Source organism: Hippoglossus hippoglossus, chromosome 20, assembly GCF_009819705.1.
Source record: "Hippoglossus hippoglossus isolate fHipHip1 chromosome 20, fHipHip1.pri, whole genome shotgun sequence".
NCBI classification, from domain to species: Eukaryota; Metazoa; Chordata; class Actinopteri; order Pleuronectiformes; family Pleuronectidae; genus Hippoglossus; species Hippoglossus hippoglossus.
This window is the reverse complement of record NC_047170.1, coordinates 10904500-10922987: the sequence shown is the minus strand read 5'-3', so window position 1 is coordinate 10922987 and position 18488 is coordinate 10904500. Positions and strand designations below refer to the sequence as shown.

Here is an 18488-nt window from a genome sequence, read left to right as displayed (position 1 = left end):
CCCGAACATCAGTGAACGAGTACCTCTTTAGAATTAATCCTCCGGGGAGGGAGGGAGGGGGGGGGGGGGGACTGCACCAATGCATGAGGATTACTGCTTTTAGGGCTTCTGAAGAAATTCAAATAACAAACGCTTGCACAAAGTGTCCTGGAAAACACTCAGTGTTTCGTAATATTCTGCTAAATGTGTGCACCTCACATTTTTCTTTGCTCTATTCGATTTCACGGTCTTTATTGATATGATAATCAGGCGGTCAGCTAATGGTAATCAAGCTAGACAGTTGGTAGCATTACATCATGGCCGTGGGCAAGAGCTCTTTTCATCCTCTCACTCTAAATTCACTGCCCACGCTGGTTCTGAATCTCTATATTTGGTTTTCATGTAGAAGCCCCTCACCTGTTGGCCTAGATGCTAATTTTTTCTCACGACACGAGAACCAACATACTGACGTGAAGAAATACAAGCTTAGCCTTTATTTATAGCCAGACCCAGATGAGGCTTTGTGCATGCAGACCGTATTCTCCCTCATTTATGGATTTAGTGCAGTTTAACATTCAGCCTGACTAGAGGGTACACACTGGTGGACAACTCATTCCAAACTTATGAAGAAAACACAGCTCTGTATTGCTGCTCTCTGTCTGTGGTGTTCTCGTCGGCGAGGGTATTCTGCCATAGTCAAATCCTTCTTTGTCTGCACGTTATTGTCTGTGAACGCTCCAGCCTTGTACATGGATTAAATGGAAATTGCTCTACGTGTGTGGATGTGTGTGTGTGCAGAGGATTGCTGACTAAAGCTGTAATGCATAAAGAGGTTTGGATGAGGGATGGTTTAAAGAGCAGGCAATTGTCATAATGATGACTTAAAGCAAAATTGTCCCACCGTGAAAATGCTTCACTAATGCATTCGGGTCGAGCACAGCCTCATATACTGTAGCAAACAGTACCTGCCAACCTCAGTGTCACTGGAATCAATAGTGGCTGAAATATGCAATGGAATAACTTCACCACAGTGGAGTAAGCGACATTCTAAAACGGTGTTGGTAGATTATGGGATTATGATTGCAGTGTAATCCTTTGTCCTCTCCTTTCCTTTAAAAAAAAAAGTGTTTCCTCTCTGCGTCTTTGTCAGCTCCATTCTGTTCTTACCCAACACTCTGGAATGGTGCATGTATCCGAGCAGACACGGGCAACGTGCCACACTGTTTACGCCATAAACCCTCCCTCCGCTACCTCCCTTTACTCCCTTGCACCTGAGAGAGAAACTTCAATATTGACCTACATCTCCTTCAGAAAAATTTGGCATGCTATTTTTGTACTGCGCTTTAAAAATGCTCTGCTACAGAGACTGTGATGCCTGGATCCGCACAGTGTGTGACATTTTAACTAATGTTTTCCTGCTCAAGGCTGCACTGCCCAGCGTGGGTCAGACACCTCCCTTGTCTCCCTCACAGTAACAACTGTAGAAATACTTTCCCTGCGCTCGCTGATAATTTGCATGAGAATTGAAAGGAGTTTTTGTGAGGTTGCCTGAGAAATCTCAGCTTGTGGTTCACTTGATGTTACGACTCAAATATGGGGTAAGAAGAAGAGGGATTTCTGTAAAATATACAGCAATCGTAGTCATCAAGAGCTTTCCCCAGTGCTCTCACCAAGTCTTATTTAAAAGTGTAATTTATCATGAATCCTAATGGAGGCCTGCAGCCGGTTGCCTCCGTGGCCCTGGTCTCTTCAGAAACTACTTTTTCAACAGTTGCTCTCACCACCTCCTAATCATTTTCACTTTTTGAATTTTTCTCTGGGCGGCACGGTGGTTCAGTGGGTAGCAGGGTCACCTAACAGCAAGAAAGTTCCTGGTTCGGATGCCAGTTCAGTCTTTCTGTGTCATTTGCATGTTCTCCCGGGTACAAAGACATGCAGACTGGGGTTAGCTGAATTGGAGACTCTAAATTGACCGGAGGTGTGATTTTGAGTGCAAACGGTTGTTTGTTTTTCTATGTTGGCCCTTTGATACACTGGTGACCTGTCCAGGGCGTACCCCACCTCTCGCCCAATGACAGCTGGGATTAGTTTACGCCCCCCCGTGGAGGATGATAATGAACGGATTGATGGATGGAAGCTTTCCCTTAAGTCAACTGTCTTTCCTCTTTGCTGTTCTTCAATTTTTTTTCTTTCATGCCCTTTTAAAATATTTGTTCCTCTCCCTTTGCTTTCTCTCAATCTCCTCGCCCGCTTTTATTTCTGTCTGTTACGTGCTCACTTTAATCCCACTTGCACGTGCAGTCCCTGTCACACTGGGTACACGAACGCTCTGCCTTTGGCGAGGAATCAGCTGGAACCTGTCTTCCGTAATATTTCATGCCACATTGTGACCAGGATCCAGTTTTCAGCAATGAATGCTCTGTGTGTGTAATGCCACCCAGTCAGAGCCAGGGCCTTAAAAAATGAAATAAGGGTAACTAATACTATGATATTACATTTCGGGACCAGTTTGGCTCATGAATGTTTGATGAGAATGTCCAATCATGCATAGACACAAGAAAAGAGATGAGGAATGGGAGAAGAGAAATTTAGAAGAGAGAGAAGGGCAGACAGAGACAAATCAGGCTTGGAGAGAAAGTGAGGAGGGGGAATGTTTGTGTGTGTGTGTGTGTGTGTTTGTTTGGGATGGAGTGGGTGGGGTGGGGGGTTGATTACTTGCTGCTGAGGTAGCACTGCATTACACATGAGGATTTGGAATGGCCCAGATAAAGTAATCTATGATTAACTGGGGCGCGGCTGGCTCGCCACCCTGCCAACAGCTGTAGTCGGGGGCGAATTACAAAATTATGGGATGTCCAAACATTTTAAATGCGGAAGAAAATATAGTTCAGCAAGGGTGGAGGAATGATGGTTGGGTGGAGAGTTATGCATGAAGTCAAAGGTGACAGCTAGCGGCGAGGGAGGAGAGTGACAGAGGGAGCAGGGGTGCAATTAATACAAACTTTTGTAGCCGTCACGTTTGGCGGAGAGTTGTTGAAATGGTGGAACAGCCCTGGGAGGATTCGGGGGGGATGGGGGAGGCTGGGGTCGTGGTTGACGGAGTGATCGCTGTGCAGTGATTGCTGTAACAACTGTCCGACGGGATAACAAATCAAATTATAAAGATGGACACCGCAGCACAGACCCCGCCACTGTCTGAAATTGATTGCCAGCTCCAGGAGCGGATAATGCCGGGCCTGGTCTGTCATAGTCCATCAGGCATCATTATCACCAGGGGAACACTAAACCTTATGCAGAGCTGAATGAGCACGAAGACTTGATGAGCTCCGTTGCTAAGAGAAAAAAAACAACATGTATGATTACTGTGTCATTTTTTCAATGTTTTTGAGTATTGGTTGAGTATAAGTATAAGTGTTTCAATTAAAAGTAAATTGTTTTAAAACAGACTGGAGAGAATATTCAAAGTGGTTTGACTAAACTGCGCCAATCTGTGCCGATCCATAAAGTAGTTGTTGTTTCGCTAATTTCATGATAACATTGACGTGCAGTTTTTACAAGCAATAAGCTAGATGATCATAAAAATACCAATAAATGATCCTCTAGGGACGGTGGATATCTTGAGCAAATTTCTTGGCTTTTAACTGTTAACAAGACGTTAAACTTTTTGCTACGACTGTCATGGTGGAGCTACAGGAAAGTCGGTGGACCCCAAAAGCCGGTATTCAACATCTGGGGACGATGAATGTGTGTCAGTCTATTCAATAGTTAAATTGTGTTCTGGAAGCATGTCTCTGATCTGAGATTCACTTTTCTACATCCAACACAGCAGCTAAATCTGGTTTGTTACCATCATGCCTGAGTGTTGAAGAACTGTCTTGATTGAAGTGCTCTCATAGCTTCTATTGCCAAGTAAGTGCAGCAGCAGTTGTCTTCAAATCAGAGATTTTGTAGGGACGCAACCCTTCCTACAATTGTACCTTGTTTTTCATTAACTATCAGAGGAATTATGAGCGCATTTGCATCTCTGAGGTATTACAGTTCTCTTGCACTATTCACTCGCACTCCTGAGAATCTATCAGACGGCTATTTTTACTCTGCCGTGTGATTAGTCATTTACCTGAAGCAGGGGCTGTCATTGGAAATCATTTTCATATCTTTAGAAAGTTCCTCGGTTCATCCGAATGACAAGCGATTTTGCCTGTGGGGGGAATAGGTCCCATATTTTTTGAGAGGCGAGACAGTTCCTCAATAATGGCCAAAGTTTGATAATGCTCCGTGAAGTGAATCAACTTTGTGTTTGAGGTCAGTTGCCGAATATGTCTGTGACTTCAGAGGGTGGGGGTCCATGAGGTGTCTGACCACTGAGAGTCTTCAGCAGACCTCTCAGGTTCTTTTATATGACAAAACTACCTGTCAGGAATCCAAGTTGAACTTAAAAGAGTTCATCAGGGTTGTTTTATATGTAAAGAGACGTGTTCAGTTCCATTTTGCACCTTCAATGAGAGCAACTGTTTGCCTCCATCTGTCTGTCTGTGCTCATACTCTGGCTCTAATCCCTCTTCCGGTCCTCTCGTACAACTGTCTCAGGGTGGTTGTTCTGGTAGAGCTGGTGTTGATGAACTAGCTGAACCTTGCCAAGTGCCTCCTGAAGTGTTTTTCCTCACCACAGACAGACCTTCCTAAAACTGAAGGGATCGCCCTTGAAATGTTCTCTCCACTTGGTTGCTTTTGCTGCTGCCTATTTTTTTCTCCCTGCTGTGCTATTTGTGGTTGTTCTTTTTTTGATAGCATAGACTCATATAAGATGCACTTCAGAACTCAAGGAAGAGGATCTCAGTCATATCCAATACAATGTTTCACCTTTTGTCAGGTTGTAGGTTGAATACAAAGTGGATTTCTTACATTTTGTGGTAATGGTACATGCGCAAAATACAAATGCTTTTGGGAGTTTTGGTTATTTCCTCCCATTCTAATTTGCCCATTTGATCAAGGTCAGACAAATTGAATGGGTAGTGGGCTGCTTGTGAAAACTATTTTCAAGCAGTTCTATTTGACATGTTTCTCAAATTGTGGCTTATCATTGGCCACTTCACAGGCATTTCAGTGGGGATTTCATGGAGTCATCATATTAAAAGCCTTTGACTGTTAGTCATTAACAGTCTGTATGATATGCCTGTACATCATTATTCTCGGTTGGTGAGTTATCATGTAGCTGGCAGCATATGAGCTGTGGGACTAAGAGAACAATCGGAATAAGGTGACACATACTGTGTGTGATAAAACTTAACTTTGTGTTTCTGCATTCATACACATACAAACACATATTGACACAAACATACAGGCAATTTGAACTAAAATGATCATTTGCTTTCTTCACATTTCCATCTGATTTTGATCTGTTTACTTGTTTACTTATAAAGAGGACCCTAACACACACACACACACACACACACACACACACACACACACACACACACACACACACACACACACACACACACACACCCACACACACACACAGTTGGAGAGGACAGGACTTGTTAAAACAAGAAACAAAGTAAAACAAACAAGATTAGAACTTGAAGGAAGTAAATCACGATTCAAGGCTGAAGGGACCTTACATCAGAAAATCACATGACATTGTTGATGAGATGCAGGTCAATCAGAATTATAGAGCCTGTTGAAAACAAAGTTGCCTGATCAGCTTAACTCTCTGCAGCAATCAAAGCAAGGGACATTGCTGCTTTCTGGTCACAAGCCTGCCACTTTGCCCACATAAGATATTATAATTTTTTTGTCCAATCCTGTGTAATGATAGCTTTGCTGTGCTAGTTAGTGTAATTGACCACAGGGGTACCCACAGGTGGGTGGTTACAGGTAAAACTGCTTTCACAGTGACGTAATCAGATAAAAGCTCAAAAAGCAAAAACTGGGACGAACTTATTTTTTCGCCATCTGTTCTTTGTTTCTTTATTTTCTGAAGCTGGCGAATTGGTTTTCAGTGTCAAACGGTGTGTGTTCTGCACTGTTCTCCCATTAAATGAGTCACACCAAACCAGCAGAGAGTCTCATTCATGTCTGTGTAATTACATTCAGCATAAGAGTGCCTCTGAATAAGACCCACCACCAGCCCAAGAATAGGTCTGCCTTGACAAAACATTGACAACTGTGGAACAGGCAAAATTAAGCCCTCTCCATTCATACCCCCTATGCACAAGCTATCTCCCTGAGCTTGCTTTTGTGCTGGTATAATTACTTAATCTGAGCACTCCTAGGGTGAATTACATCGTCTGCGGCATGCAGGAAGCATTGCATTGACTCAAGCTCCCAAAGGGGAATTGAGGCTATCTTTAATTTGACTGTTTTGAAGACACAAATGTGGTAATGGCCATCGCCAAAATTGATTCATATGCACTCTTGTGTCACATAGGTTTGTTCAATTTGGAGCAAGACGTTGTCACCTTCGCCCGTTATGTCTCCTTGCTTCTTTTAAGGATTTTATGGACGGTGTAGACGATGGTCCACACGATGCATTAGCGAATGTGCCGTGCGCTTTGCTGTGTTGTTTGCTGTTTAAAATGTGCCTGGGCAACACTTAACTAGAATGGAGGCCCATCAAGGCAGACCGATAAGGACCTAGGGATCCACTCTAGTCAATTACTGCAAAGTGCCAAGTTCAACTCAGCGGGCCTTTTATGAAGTACGCCAGCTGAGTAAACAAATTAATCGTACATCCATGGTTCCCCAACACAACCATGAAGCCCAAGGCAATCGTACATCAGGCAGAGTGATAGCAGCTGTCTCCACCAGGATATAGAACGGTCCCACTATTAAAGATAGACAACCACAAAGGACTCATAAGCTATTGGCCATCACACTAATTCTGACGTTCAGCTGCTCTGCTCAGTCTGCACTGGGTTTTTACACCTTCACACGGGCTGTTTAAAGAGGGAGGATGTTATTGAGAATTCTTGCTTTTTAAATGCACCCCCCGCACGGGGCAAATAGCCAGCGGATTGTCCAACTAAAGATGTCAGTGAAGGAATAAACATGTAATAAGATAATAATAGACTGTATGAGAAAATGTCAGTGTGCACTTGTGTGGTCCTGTGATTTGACCTTGAAGTAGTCAGATATACAACACCCTGTATTTGTGTCATTTTCAGCTCGTGGATGGGCCAGACTGTGGTCCAGTAATCAATACAATGTACAGTAATTTACTGCACCAGAGAGAGAGAGAGAGAGAGAGAGAGAGAGAGAGAGAGAGAGAGAGAGTGTTTGTGTGTGTGTGTCTGCACATTGTGTGGAAAGAGAAAGCAAAGCGTCTGTGCTGCAAAGCCCTTAATATATGGAAGCATTTAGTCAAGGTTGAAACTCAGTTATACAGTTGTTAAGCTCGTACAGCAGTGAGCACTTTGTTCAGGAACACAAGTCATTCGATATTTTGCTTTATTTCAATCCTGGAGCATTACTAGATATGCACACATATTCTGAAACGCTGTCTGTGAGGTCTTATTTACTTTATTGGTAATAAATGGATTAACTAGTCAATGCTTTGTACAACTGAGAAATGAATGAATAAATTAATTACAGTACATTAATTATCTTGAATTTGGTATATTAATTAATAACTATAAACATTATTTAATAAATGAAATGATTTTTATATTTTCTAACCCACATTTCTTTCCGGCAAAATATTTTTACAATTTAAATATCTGTTGTACTATATATCAAGGTTTGCAATTTGGCTGTGGAGTTGTCGAATTTCAGGAAACCTTTGTTATGGGGATACTCCAACACATCTTATGCACAAATACTGAGATTAAAACATTACAATTAAATATATGCCAAGAATTATGTAAGCAGACATATTTACTTCATAAGATACATGAGATGAAAGATGAATTTACTTTCCCATTTCTTCTTTTTTGGGGCTTTTAGTCACAGAAAATATAACTCTCTTGGAATCATATTAATAAAGGCCAGAATCAAAGTAAATCACTGGTATCTACATTATGTCAGTGCCTTCCAATAATGCAACAGAAATGTACCCGAAGGCCAGTCCATATTTTTAAGGGCATTCACAGCTCCTTTAATGTCATCATTTGCTTTGATATTTGGACATTTTGTTCGTAGTGGATTTTGGTGATTAATAGTAAGCTAGAATTTTAGATGGTCGCTTTGATTTCTGTGCTTTGGTGGAGTAGATTTTTTGACTTCATCCTCAGTTCTCTTGGTCCTGGTTATAATTTTGTGGTTAGACCTCTCTGGATAGTGAGTTGGTGATTTGCAGTAGTTTGTTTCTCCAGTTACCAATGTCTGTTTCCTTTGCTTCAGGGGATTTGTGTTTGTGTAACGGGGCTACTATCGCTCTCTGTTGTCAGATCTTCCGGAGGTGTTGGCTGGTGTTCAAGAAAGCTTCCAGTAAAGGTCCCCGCCGGTTAGAAAAGTACCCAGACGAGAAGGCAGCCTACTTCAGAAGCTTCCACAAGGTAAACACACACACACACACACACACACACACACACACACACACACACACACACACACACACACACACACACACACACACACACTCAATGGATTATGAAAATCTCCTCTTAGTTTTCCCATCTTATCAATTAGGTACTTAAATACATATATTTACTACCATAAATATAGAGTCCGAGAAAGATTTGGTACTGGAAACTTTGTGGATGAATTTTTATTTATGTGAAAAGGGTTTGAATTTATTTCTTGTGAGCGGTGAGGCCTAAGGAAGCCGAGAAGTCAATCCTTTGGTCGATTAAGATGACGCAACATGCATTGTCCAGATCGCCATGAAATTACAAATCAATATTGATATCTCCAGAGTTTGAGTCTGAATGATTTGGTAACGCCTCAACCCTTTTCTCTAAAACGACCATTAGAGAACCGTTCATCTAGAAAATACCAAAGTCTTTGATAACAAATCCTAAAATCTCATATGTGCCATTAAATCTCCTGTGGATATCAATAATTCCTGTATTAATTTGAACGAATTGTTATTTGAATTGATATAAGTGATATAAGTCCATTGGCCACAGATGATGGTGTTAAGGACCCATTGAGATGCATTCATCACCTCTATCTAGTTCTCAGGGGCCTTTCCTCTTTCTTTTGAAAGTACTAATCCAGAATAATATCTCTGTCCCCACCTCTTAAACCCTTTGACATACTCCAATTATGGCTCATTATCCTGGTGAATGGAGATGAAGTTAAAGGAGTGGTACCTTCGACAGAGAGGACATAATGGCAGATGATAGGGGACGTGGACTCAAGGTTTTTAATGTTTGATAGATGATTTAGTATTCTGTAAAAGTCTTTCTTCCACCCTAAGATTATGAATTCAGTATTTTCTTGAATCCCTCATTTTACCCAAATGCAGGGGAACTCATGCTTATCTGAGAGATTTGATGGCATAGATGTTTTTATCCACTTTGTTTGCATCTCTCGCTGCTTCGGTATAAGTCATGTATTGCGAATGAAGTATCTCCCTGCCTACTACATCATGCTGTCACGCGGGGCATCCTGTGTGGCTGAAACCCCTCTCCCAGACCCAGCGGCATCTCATACACCAGCGCTGGAGTGAGCGATGAGTGCACACATGCATCAGTGCATCTGGTAATGCATCGCCACAAAGATCAAGAAAGGTCCCGTCTGAGGGCTTCATTCAACGCTGCAGTGCTTTGGGAGGAAATAGGCTGCACTGGTGGCTGATTTACAGAACCAACACAAAGGGGATTGGCTTTTTCTTCACACTTTATTTTCCCTCTCAACAACTACTAAATAGATTGCCTTGGGATTTTGTGCAGAAATTCAACCATAGGATGAAGCCAAATTTCATAATGAAGTTGGCATATTTGGTTTCTAGTGGCTTATTTCCACTATTGGATGGATTTCCTCCAAACGTTTACATATTAAATTGCAAAATCGTATCTGTACTTTAATGACTAAATACCTGCAAAACTACTGTCATTCTATTGTCATCACCCCTTATCTCTACTTCATATGCCTCCGCGTTGTTGACAACCAGTGGCATTATGCTTTCTGGATTTCAGTCTGTCCAATTTTTATGAACACAATATCTCAAGAACGCCTTTAGAGGATTTCTTCAAGTTTGGTTCAAACGTTCAGTTCAAGATGAACTGATTCGATTTTGGTGGTTATAGGTCAAGGTCACTGTGACCTCAAAACCACATTTTACCTTGTGAACATACTCAGGAACACATGCAGAGAATCCTTTCAACTTTGGTACAAACTTTCACTTGGACTCACGGATGAACTGATTTAGAATTTGGTGGTCAACGGTCAAGGTCACTGTTGCCTCACAAAACATGTTTTTGGTCTGTTGAAGATATCACAAGTCTGCCTTTAGGGAATTTATTCACAGCTTAACTAGCTTGGATTGAAGCTTTAACTGTTTAGATTTGGTTAAAGGTCAAAGGTGTTAAATAATTTTATGTAGACTGAAACAACACTGGTTTGTGGAGGCATTCGACCGCAGGGCAGTAGTTACTAATGGCCATGGTGCATTTGCAGCCACAGTTTGTTAACTTGCCTGTGGATCTTTTTCACCATCACTGTCAGAAATTTCCAATATCTCTGATTCAGAATTACTAGTCAATGGGTGACGTGAATGGTCTTTTAGCCCGCAGCTGCTTGTAATTAAGGTTTCAATGATATGACGTGAACACAGCGTAAGTGCAGCCTCAAAAAGTCCCCAGCCTGTCTGTCGACTGCCGCTCTTTTTAATATGAGAGGAGGAGAAGAAAGAAGATTCACTTTGCTCAGACTCTCGCGCCGTAGGCTGGAAATGCACCCAAATCTCTCCCTTATATACACAGCTTCACATGCACAATTTCACACACCGACACACACACACACACATAAAGGGAAAGGCTCAAACATGCACAGTTACACACTAAACACAAACAGAGATGAGAAGCCGGTGGAATTCAAGGCTCAGAAACTCCCACAGTTGCTGCTTACTTTGTGTCAGTTATATGTATGAATAGCTCGCCGGAGGGACAAATAAATACTGTATCTTCACAGGGATAAAACATACCTCATCTCATATTAATATTTAAATACTAAGTTGGAGGTGGATAAGAAACAACAAATGATAAATATCTTAAATCTTTCACGATCTACACCCTCCTCTCCTCTTTCTCATCTTTGCCTTGCCTTCCTTGGCTGGTGGAAATATCTGTGTCGTACTCAAATGCTGAGCAGAGGATATCCGTCAATAGAGGGGAAAATTTACTGCACATGATGTTATCAAGCAAAGAAATCTGTTGTCCACATATGTTGTGTGTGTTATTAGGTTTAGTCTTTTAACCTTTTAACAGTCGAGCTTTACTATACGGGCAGAGAGCCCAGCTAATTCATTCCCAACAGCCTGGCAGAGAGCCCACAGTTAGCACACAATGGACTACAATAATGTAATGGGCCTTATCTCCCAGGCAGAGCGAACACAGAGAAGACTGTTGAACAAAATGGCCTGTAAATGCGGGTGATATTCAATTAAATGTAATCTTCTCTTTTTTTCCCCCCGCTCACGATCAATCTCCTGGTAAAGTGATTTAGATGCTTTTGATTGCACATCTCCCTATTGACTGCAAAAGCAGCTTCAAGGAGAGGCACTTAAACAGTGGATGTGCTGTGTATATAGTTTCAGTGTCAGGCCACATTTGTGCATACTGTGCTTTTAGAATAAATATCAATATATAACTCACTACACAGAATCAGGTAGAAGCGAGCTGACACCATTTATGATTTCTTACTTTTGGAAAAGAGCACTTTGTAATCAGGAGAATAACTACTGTTATTTATTTATCCCGTGAGATCTCCCACATTTCTATTTTAATATGCCGTCCTTTAAATGCTACGCCCTGAACTACTATTGCACTTTCAGCAAAGCGGTGCAAGATGGCAATTCGGCCCTGCTGCTGCCTCTGCTGCTGACGGTGTTCATTCATGTAATGTGCTGCTGCTGCTCTCCCCTTCCTCCTTAGATCACTGAGCTCCATAACATCAAGAACATTACCCGGATGCCGCGGGAGACTAAAAAACACGCTGTGGCGATTATCTTCTTTGACGACACGTCCAAGACGTTTGCCTGTGATTCAGGTACGTTTCTTTTTCTCCATTCAGACAAATTCATTTTAGTGTTTTTCAGCCAAGGACAAAAATACGTTCACTTTGAGGATTTTTTTGCTTTTTTAATTTCTGAGACATGTATGTTTACCATTACTTGTTGGATCCGGACTGGCAAGAGGTTGAGGAGTGAAAGGCAGAGACAGAAACAAAGAGGTTGAAACAAGCAGAGAGTTGAGGTTTGGCCAACTGATGCTCATTTGACGCTACATCAAGAAGTGGGAGGATCTGTTCTGAAATATTGATTTTCATACTGCAGGTCTGAAAAATGATATTTTGCAACCTAATTATAGACTGTAACAATAGAGATCGATGCTGACGCGTTTGGATGTGAAGAGGTTAAGGTGGATGTGCCTTAATGTGCTTCTACTAAACAGATGAGGATGAACCCCTCAGTCTTCACTCCAGTCTTCTGAATGTGTGTGTGTGATGATTAATTACTTAAGTAGTACTTTTTGTACTTGACAGAGATGTGTCTTTTTTAAGAGCTGTGTACAAAAATAAACTGATTAAATTTAACCATAGACAGGCAAAACTATGTTTTAGCTCCATATCAGAATTATCACTGGGCAGGGAACATACATACATGTATTTGTAGTATTACATATATAAGTTCTATTACCACTAGCCAGGTAGATTTAATTCAATGAACCTTTAATTTTTCACAACAATGATGTTCCACTAACCAAGATAGGAATGTGTGTTTTATTAGAACAATACATTACAATGGTGATGTGTAGCACTAGCGATTCGCGCTTAACAATTCGGAAAGTATTATTTATAAAATGTGAAAATAGGTCTTTTGTTGTTCTTATAGTCAAAAGCATGTATAAATAGCTTGTGGAGCTATTCACAGCTGGGTCAGGTTACATGAGATGTGACTTTATAGTGCAGCACATTGTCATGGGAGTTTGGATCTGAAAACTAAAGCTGGCAATTAAAAAGCAAACTGGAAGATTGTCTGGCGACCTTGATACAAATATTCCAAAAAGAAGAAGTGTTGACTGTTACAAAATAAAGGTCTCAAATAGGCCTCATGAACGTCTCTTGATATTTAATGTGTAAAAACATCTTTTTGGTGCCTCGGCCCAAGCACTGCTATGTTAAGTGCGCTGTCAATGAAACAAGGAAGTGAACTAAAGACGGGAGCAGATCTGACATGTTTTTGACAGTTGTGTGCTTTGGATGCATCTGTCAAAGCAATACGAGAGTGACCTGCAGATCTGATAGAGATGAGATATGAATAGGACCGAATGTGTCATCCCCTTAAATTCCACAGATGAGTCAGGCATGAAAATCTATTAATACAACTGTATAGATACACATGTATACAAACCAGAGTCTGTATCCTGTTTCCTGACTGTCACATAATTTGATCCTGACATATTCTCCAATGTCATCCTCCAACCTTTTCTGTTCATTGCTTTTTTTCACACACTCTTGGCAAACATGAAATGCTTCTTTGTCCTCCTCCATCACACACCCACACCTCCACACAGAAAGAGAGACATCCTCCCACCGTATTCCTCCATGCATGGCACACAGACCAGTGAGGCCGATGAAGAGTTTGTTTAGCCTATTTTCCACTCAGTGGCCTTAAAAGTGTGGGAGTTTAGAGGCACTTTAAGGCCATAGTAACTGAATGAGAAGAGCTGAATCTGGGGAGGCATGAGCGGGGAGCTCAAGTACAGAGCTGCTGTAGCTGCCTGTGTGTGTGTGTGTGTGTTTGTGTTTTTTTGTTGCCTTTCTGTTGTGTGTGTGAATGAATTGCTCCAGGCGGCAGCAGACCTTTCCTTCACCCTCCAAACTTGTGTGTATCTGTCCCATTGGACACCAGAGTTGATCTGACAAACAGCCCTTCTCACTATTCCAGCGATTACACAAGCTGGGTTGAAGTGAATGAAGGGCGAACACCTCTCCACACACACATATTACACAAGCATATGATGATTTTTGATTAACAGACACAGAAACATTCCCACACTTCCTGCTGCGGCGCGCTCCCACACTTCCACGTGCCTCTGCACACATCGCTGGCTATAGACACATAACCCAGAATTCCACTGGGCCCAGAGTTACGAAGCTTCACAAAGATAAACAACTCCAGCATTTGCCTCATTTCATACCTCAGTGACTCTCACCAAAAGCTCACATAAGACAATTGGAAATCTTTCGCCATTGTAAACACTATCTTTTTCTGACTTAACAGGAAGGGAAATTGGTATTCACAAACAACAGACTGCCACACAGACCTCCAGATTAGATTTTGATAACAGTCTTTCAGTGGATGCCCTCCCTCCTCTTTGTGCCAGCTGTCACGTGCAGTAGATGCAACTTTCCCTGACTGCATCTGTAAAAAGAGTATTAGTTTTAATTCTGTCCCAAATTTCGCATCATTAAGATTCCCATGAACACTGGAATGAATAGTTGAAGGAAATAAGCCTTATTTGGTTTCTTGTAGCGACGTGTGAGTTGACCCATAACCTACGTGTCACTCTCAGATTAGCGTCTTCGAAAATATTATGGGTTGCAGAAAAAACAAAAAGGGATAAAGCGGCGTACAGACAATGTTTTCAATAACTCGCAGCAACATTGTGTGGAATAGGATTTGCACACAGTATTACATGCAGTACTTAACTGTGATCAGGAGTCTCCCTATCTCTGTCTCTATCTCTACCTCCCTCTTTCTCACACACTCACATAAAATGCACTGGAGGGTGCAGCTCCCATATGCCCTGGTTATCAGTTATCTGCATAAACAGTATCTTAGCAGCTTTAAAAATAAACGTGACATTGTGGGTTTGGGTAGGGACCATCCAGAAATGAAGGCTAAATATCCTGGATGTGAACGTCGTGGATTTGGAGCCAAAGACTGCACATTAGCGATTGAGGATGGATCCGCGGTAGTGAGGTCCACTAACCCACTCCTCCATGTTAGGGGGTCATGACTTTCAGCTTTATGTGCAGTCTATGAGTTTTTTTCCCCATGCATCACTATTTTCCTGTCAAGAGTTTTAATATCGATACGTCTCTCATGTCTGTACCCTAAATGTTTAGCTACTGACAACCGCAAGCTAAGCTAAAGCCATGTGAAACATCAATGTTCTGTGCCTAAAGTTTAATACCATAAATAAATGAAAAAGGAAACAACATGTCAGCTATAGTGAGCTGGTGCTAGTAAACATATTTGTTGCCACTGTAAAAAGCCAGAATTTATGTGTTTTACTCATTTCCTCGTCACATGAGCGTACTCAAGCCTTTAACCGCTTGTTTCAACCCTTTAACATTTCCTTTCCTATCGACAAGCTAAAGCCCTCCTTCCATTTGGAAAATAGCTTATTGACTGAACAGATGATCAGTACACTCAGTTTGCGACGGTGGCCATATTGTTCCAGCAGAGCCACTTACATGTGTGTGGTGCAGCCTGGGAACCGAGTATCTAAAGGAGGGAGGAGAAAGCTAACATTCATCTGTCATTGGCTGTTGCTGAACCCACTGCCTCTTTTAATCTGCAGCCAATCGATAAGATGGATTTTTCTTCCCCCTGGTTACTGTTTGCTGTACTCATGTCCTGTACATGTAGCATTTTACGAGTGATATATGTGATTGCACGTGTGTAAAGATGCTACAGGCATCGCAGCTGTGGCAGTATAATTTAAACCGCATGTTTTTATTATGTCTGCAGTACTGGATATGGAGGAGGTGTGTGTGCGTGTGTGTGTGTGTGTGTGTGTGTGTGTGTGTGTGTGTGTGTGTGTGTGTGTGTGTGTCGGACATGCCTTAACGCTGTGCTGCTGTGTGGCTGTGTGCAGAGCTGGATGCAGAGGAGTGGTGTAAGCTGCTGTGCATGGAGTGCCTGGGCAGCCGTCTCAACGACATCAGCCTGGGAGAGCCAGACCTGTTAGCAGCAGGGGTGCAGCGGGAGCAGAACGGTGAGTGCCCAATTAGTCCCTGCTAACATAGACAGCCATTCGGGGTCAATCTCTCTCACTCAGCCTGCCATCAAGTGGTTATGTGGTTGCAGTCCGGGCACGTATGTGTTAATGCAACTGAGCCCTCAGAGGGTTAGGGAAGCGGAACAGTCACTGTCCAATTAGGCCTGGTTAATAGGGGCCCTTTTTTTGTCAATATCTGATCCGACGTCCCCCCTGTAACAGTCCTCGGTAACGTTAGCACATGTTTGTTCAGTTTCAGAACTACATTTGGATGTGTGTGTGTGTGTGTTGAAGGAAACCTGTGTGTGTGTGAGTTAGAGCACAGGTCACAGGCTGTGGTCGGGGCTCTGTTCCCGGCCTAATGAGAAGTGCTGTGCATCACTGGCTTCCCTCATAATGAAGCTTGTCACAGAGATGGATGAGATTATGGCTCCTAAAGCCATGTGAAATAAATGTGCTTGCCCGCATATTCCACTCACAGGAAATGGAAATGGAAAAGAGAAGAGACAACAGGGCGCAGCTATCACAGCGGAGCTCATTCGCCGTAATTTGCGAACTCGCGGAGGAAATCGAAAAGGCAACAGGCAAAGAAGAGCGGTTTAAAGTTGAAAAAGGTTGCGTAATTGAAAATAATCTGGCGTCATTTCCACCAATTTCATTTCACTGCAGCAGTAAAGTGAAATTGTGATCTTCAAAATAACGTGGCCTCGTTTTTTCTCACGTTTTTGACTGAGCTGCGGTGAACCAGCTGAACAGTAACAACACAATTCCTCTGTCTCCGCTTCCGGCTGAAGCCCTGGTGCTCAGTGCTCGCGGAAAAGTTTCGAGAGACGTGAGCGGCTCTCTGCTGTCTCCCTGAATGGATGAAAGACGAGGGTTGAGCCGGCAACCACGTTTCAATTAGTCGCCCTCCCCAAACAGCAGGGGCAGATAATTATATCAGAGTTCATTTTCACTGTCCCTAAAAATACGCCACACTATGACATTGCCATTTTCTATCCACTGCAGACACATGGCTTATTTCGAATCATTAAGCGTAATTAGTGAGGACTAATTTAGATCATGGAGAACCCTCTTCCTCTTTATCTGTCTTCCTCTCTCCCTGTCTGCCAAAGAGAGTTAGATCCTCGTGAATGATTCCAGTCCAGCTCACTGGATGGCTACTGGCTAGTTAGACCCGCTGTGGATTAAGTGAAAGTGAAGTAATATTTAAAATAGTTTAAGGGTTGTTTTACTCTACAACTGCCACATCTGATTAAAAATCAAACAACCCCCCCCCCCCCATTAAATTAAAGTAATTCATGGTGGGTGCAGGTAATAAAAAAAGTAGTTGATATCGATAAATATCCAAATAAATGTCAAATTTCAATCAATTTCAATCAATCGACATCATAAAACAGAAATATTAATCTGAGGGAATTTTTCGTGACAATTATCAATACTGAATCAATTCAATCTCAATTATCGTGATATTCATGTTTTTTTGGCCATATTGTCCAGCTCTATATGTATGAATAAGTTTTTTAAATCTTATCAAATAACCCAAACCTTGTGGTATTATGCCATGCAAACATTTTAGCATTTTATTTTCCATAGTAAATTTTCAAATTTCTCTTCAAATATGTGGTTTTCGACAGATGTGGTGCATTTCTTCTCATTCTGTGAGCTCCACAAACAAAAATCCATTCACCCCCATTATATAAGGACAAGGAGAGAGTAGGAGATACAGATAAATCAAAACTCTAGAAAGCTCTAGAAGTAACTATGAATTATCTCTAATTATCTTCATTCAAACACCAACCATTTAACACTGGATGAAAAATGAAGTCTATGCACAGTATACTTAATTGTTGTATCATTAGAATCCCATCTTTTAATAAGTGTGAATCTTTGCAGAACGTTTCAATGTGTACATAATGCCGACCCCGAACCTGGACATCTACGGGGAGTGCACCATGCAGATCACCCATGAAAACATCTACCTGTGGGACATCCACAACGCTCGCCTCAAACTCGTCATGTGGCCTCTCAGCTCCCTGCGCAGATACGGCCGAGACTCCACCTGGTTCACCTTTGAGTCTGGAAGGTGGGTGTGCATGCAGATTTGTGTTTGTGTCGTCTGAGTGATTGAAATGTTGTCAGTGGGAGGGGGTGGAAAAGAAACAACTTAGTTTTGGAATTGTCATAAAAACTTTCACAAAGCAACTTTGGATCATCCAGATCATCCCAGGATATCAGCATTTGCCACTGAGCCCTTCAGGCGATGATGTGACAGGTGCCTCTGTGTGTGCGTCTATTGTTTATATACTGTATCTTCTCACTCGTGTGTGTATGTGTGTGTGTGTGTGTTTGACTTCAGCGGGCCATCGTATCAATGTGTCTCTCAGTAAGTGC

General features: G+C 42.0%; 1 protein-coding gene across 2 annotated transcripts in view; it reads left to right on the top strand.

Annotated features, from left to right (window-relative positions):
• The window catches only part of dok6 (docking protein 6), a 42923-nt gene that overhangs the window by 12458 nt on the left and 11977 nt on the right, over positions 1-18488 (top strand). The window contains exons 2-6 of one of the 2 annotated variants that reach the window (XM_034571996.1): positions 8367-8474; positions 12018-12132; positions 15972-16091; positions 17991-18180; positions 18454-18480. In XM_034571996.1, the coding sequence (XP_034427887.1) occupies positions 8367-8474; positions 12018-12132; positions 15972-16091; positions 17991-18180; positions 18454-18480 (560 nt within the window). The remainder of the gene's footprint in view (positions 1-8366; positions 8475-12017; positions 12133-15971; positions 16092-17990; positions 18181-18453; positions 18481-18488) is intronic. The other variant, XM_034571998.1, reaches the window with a different exon arrangement.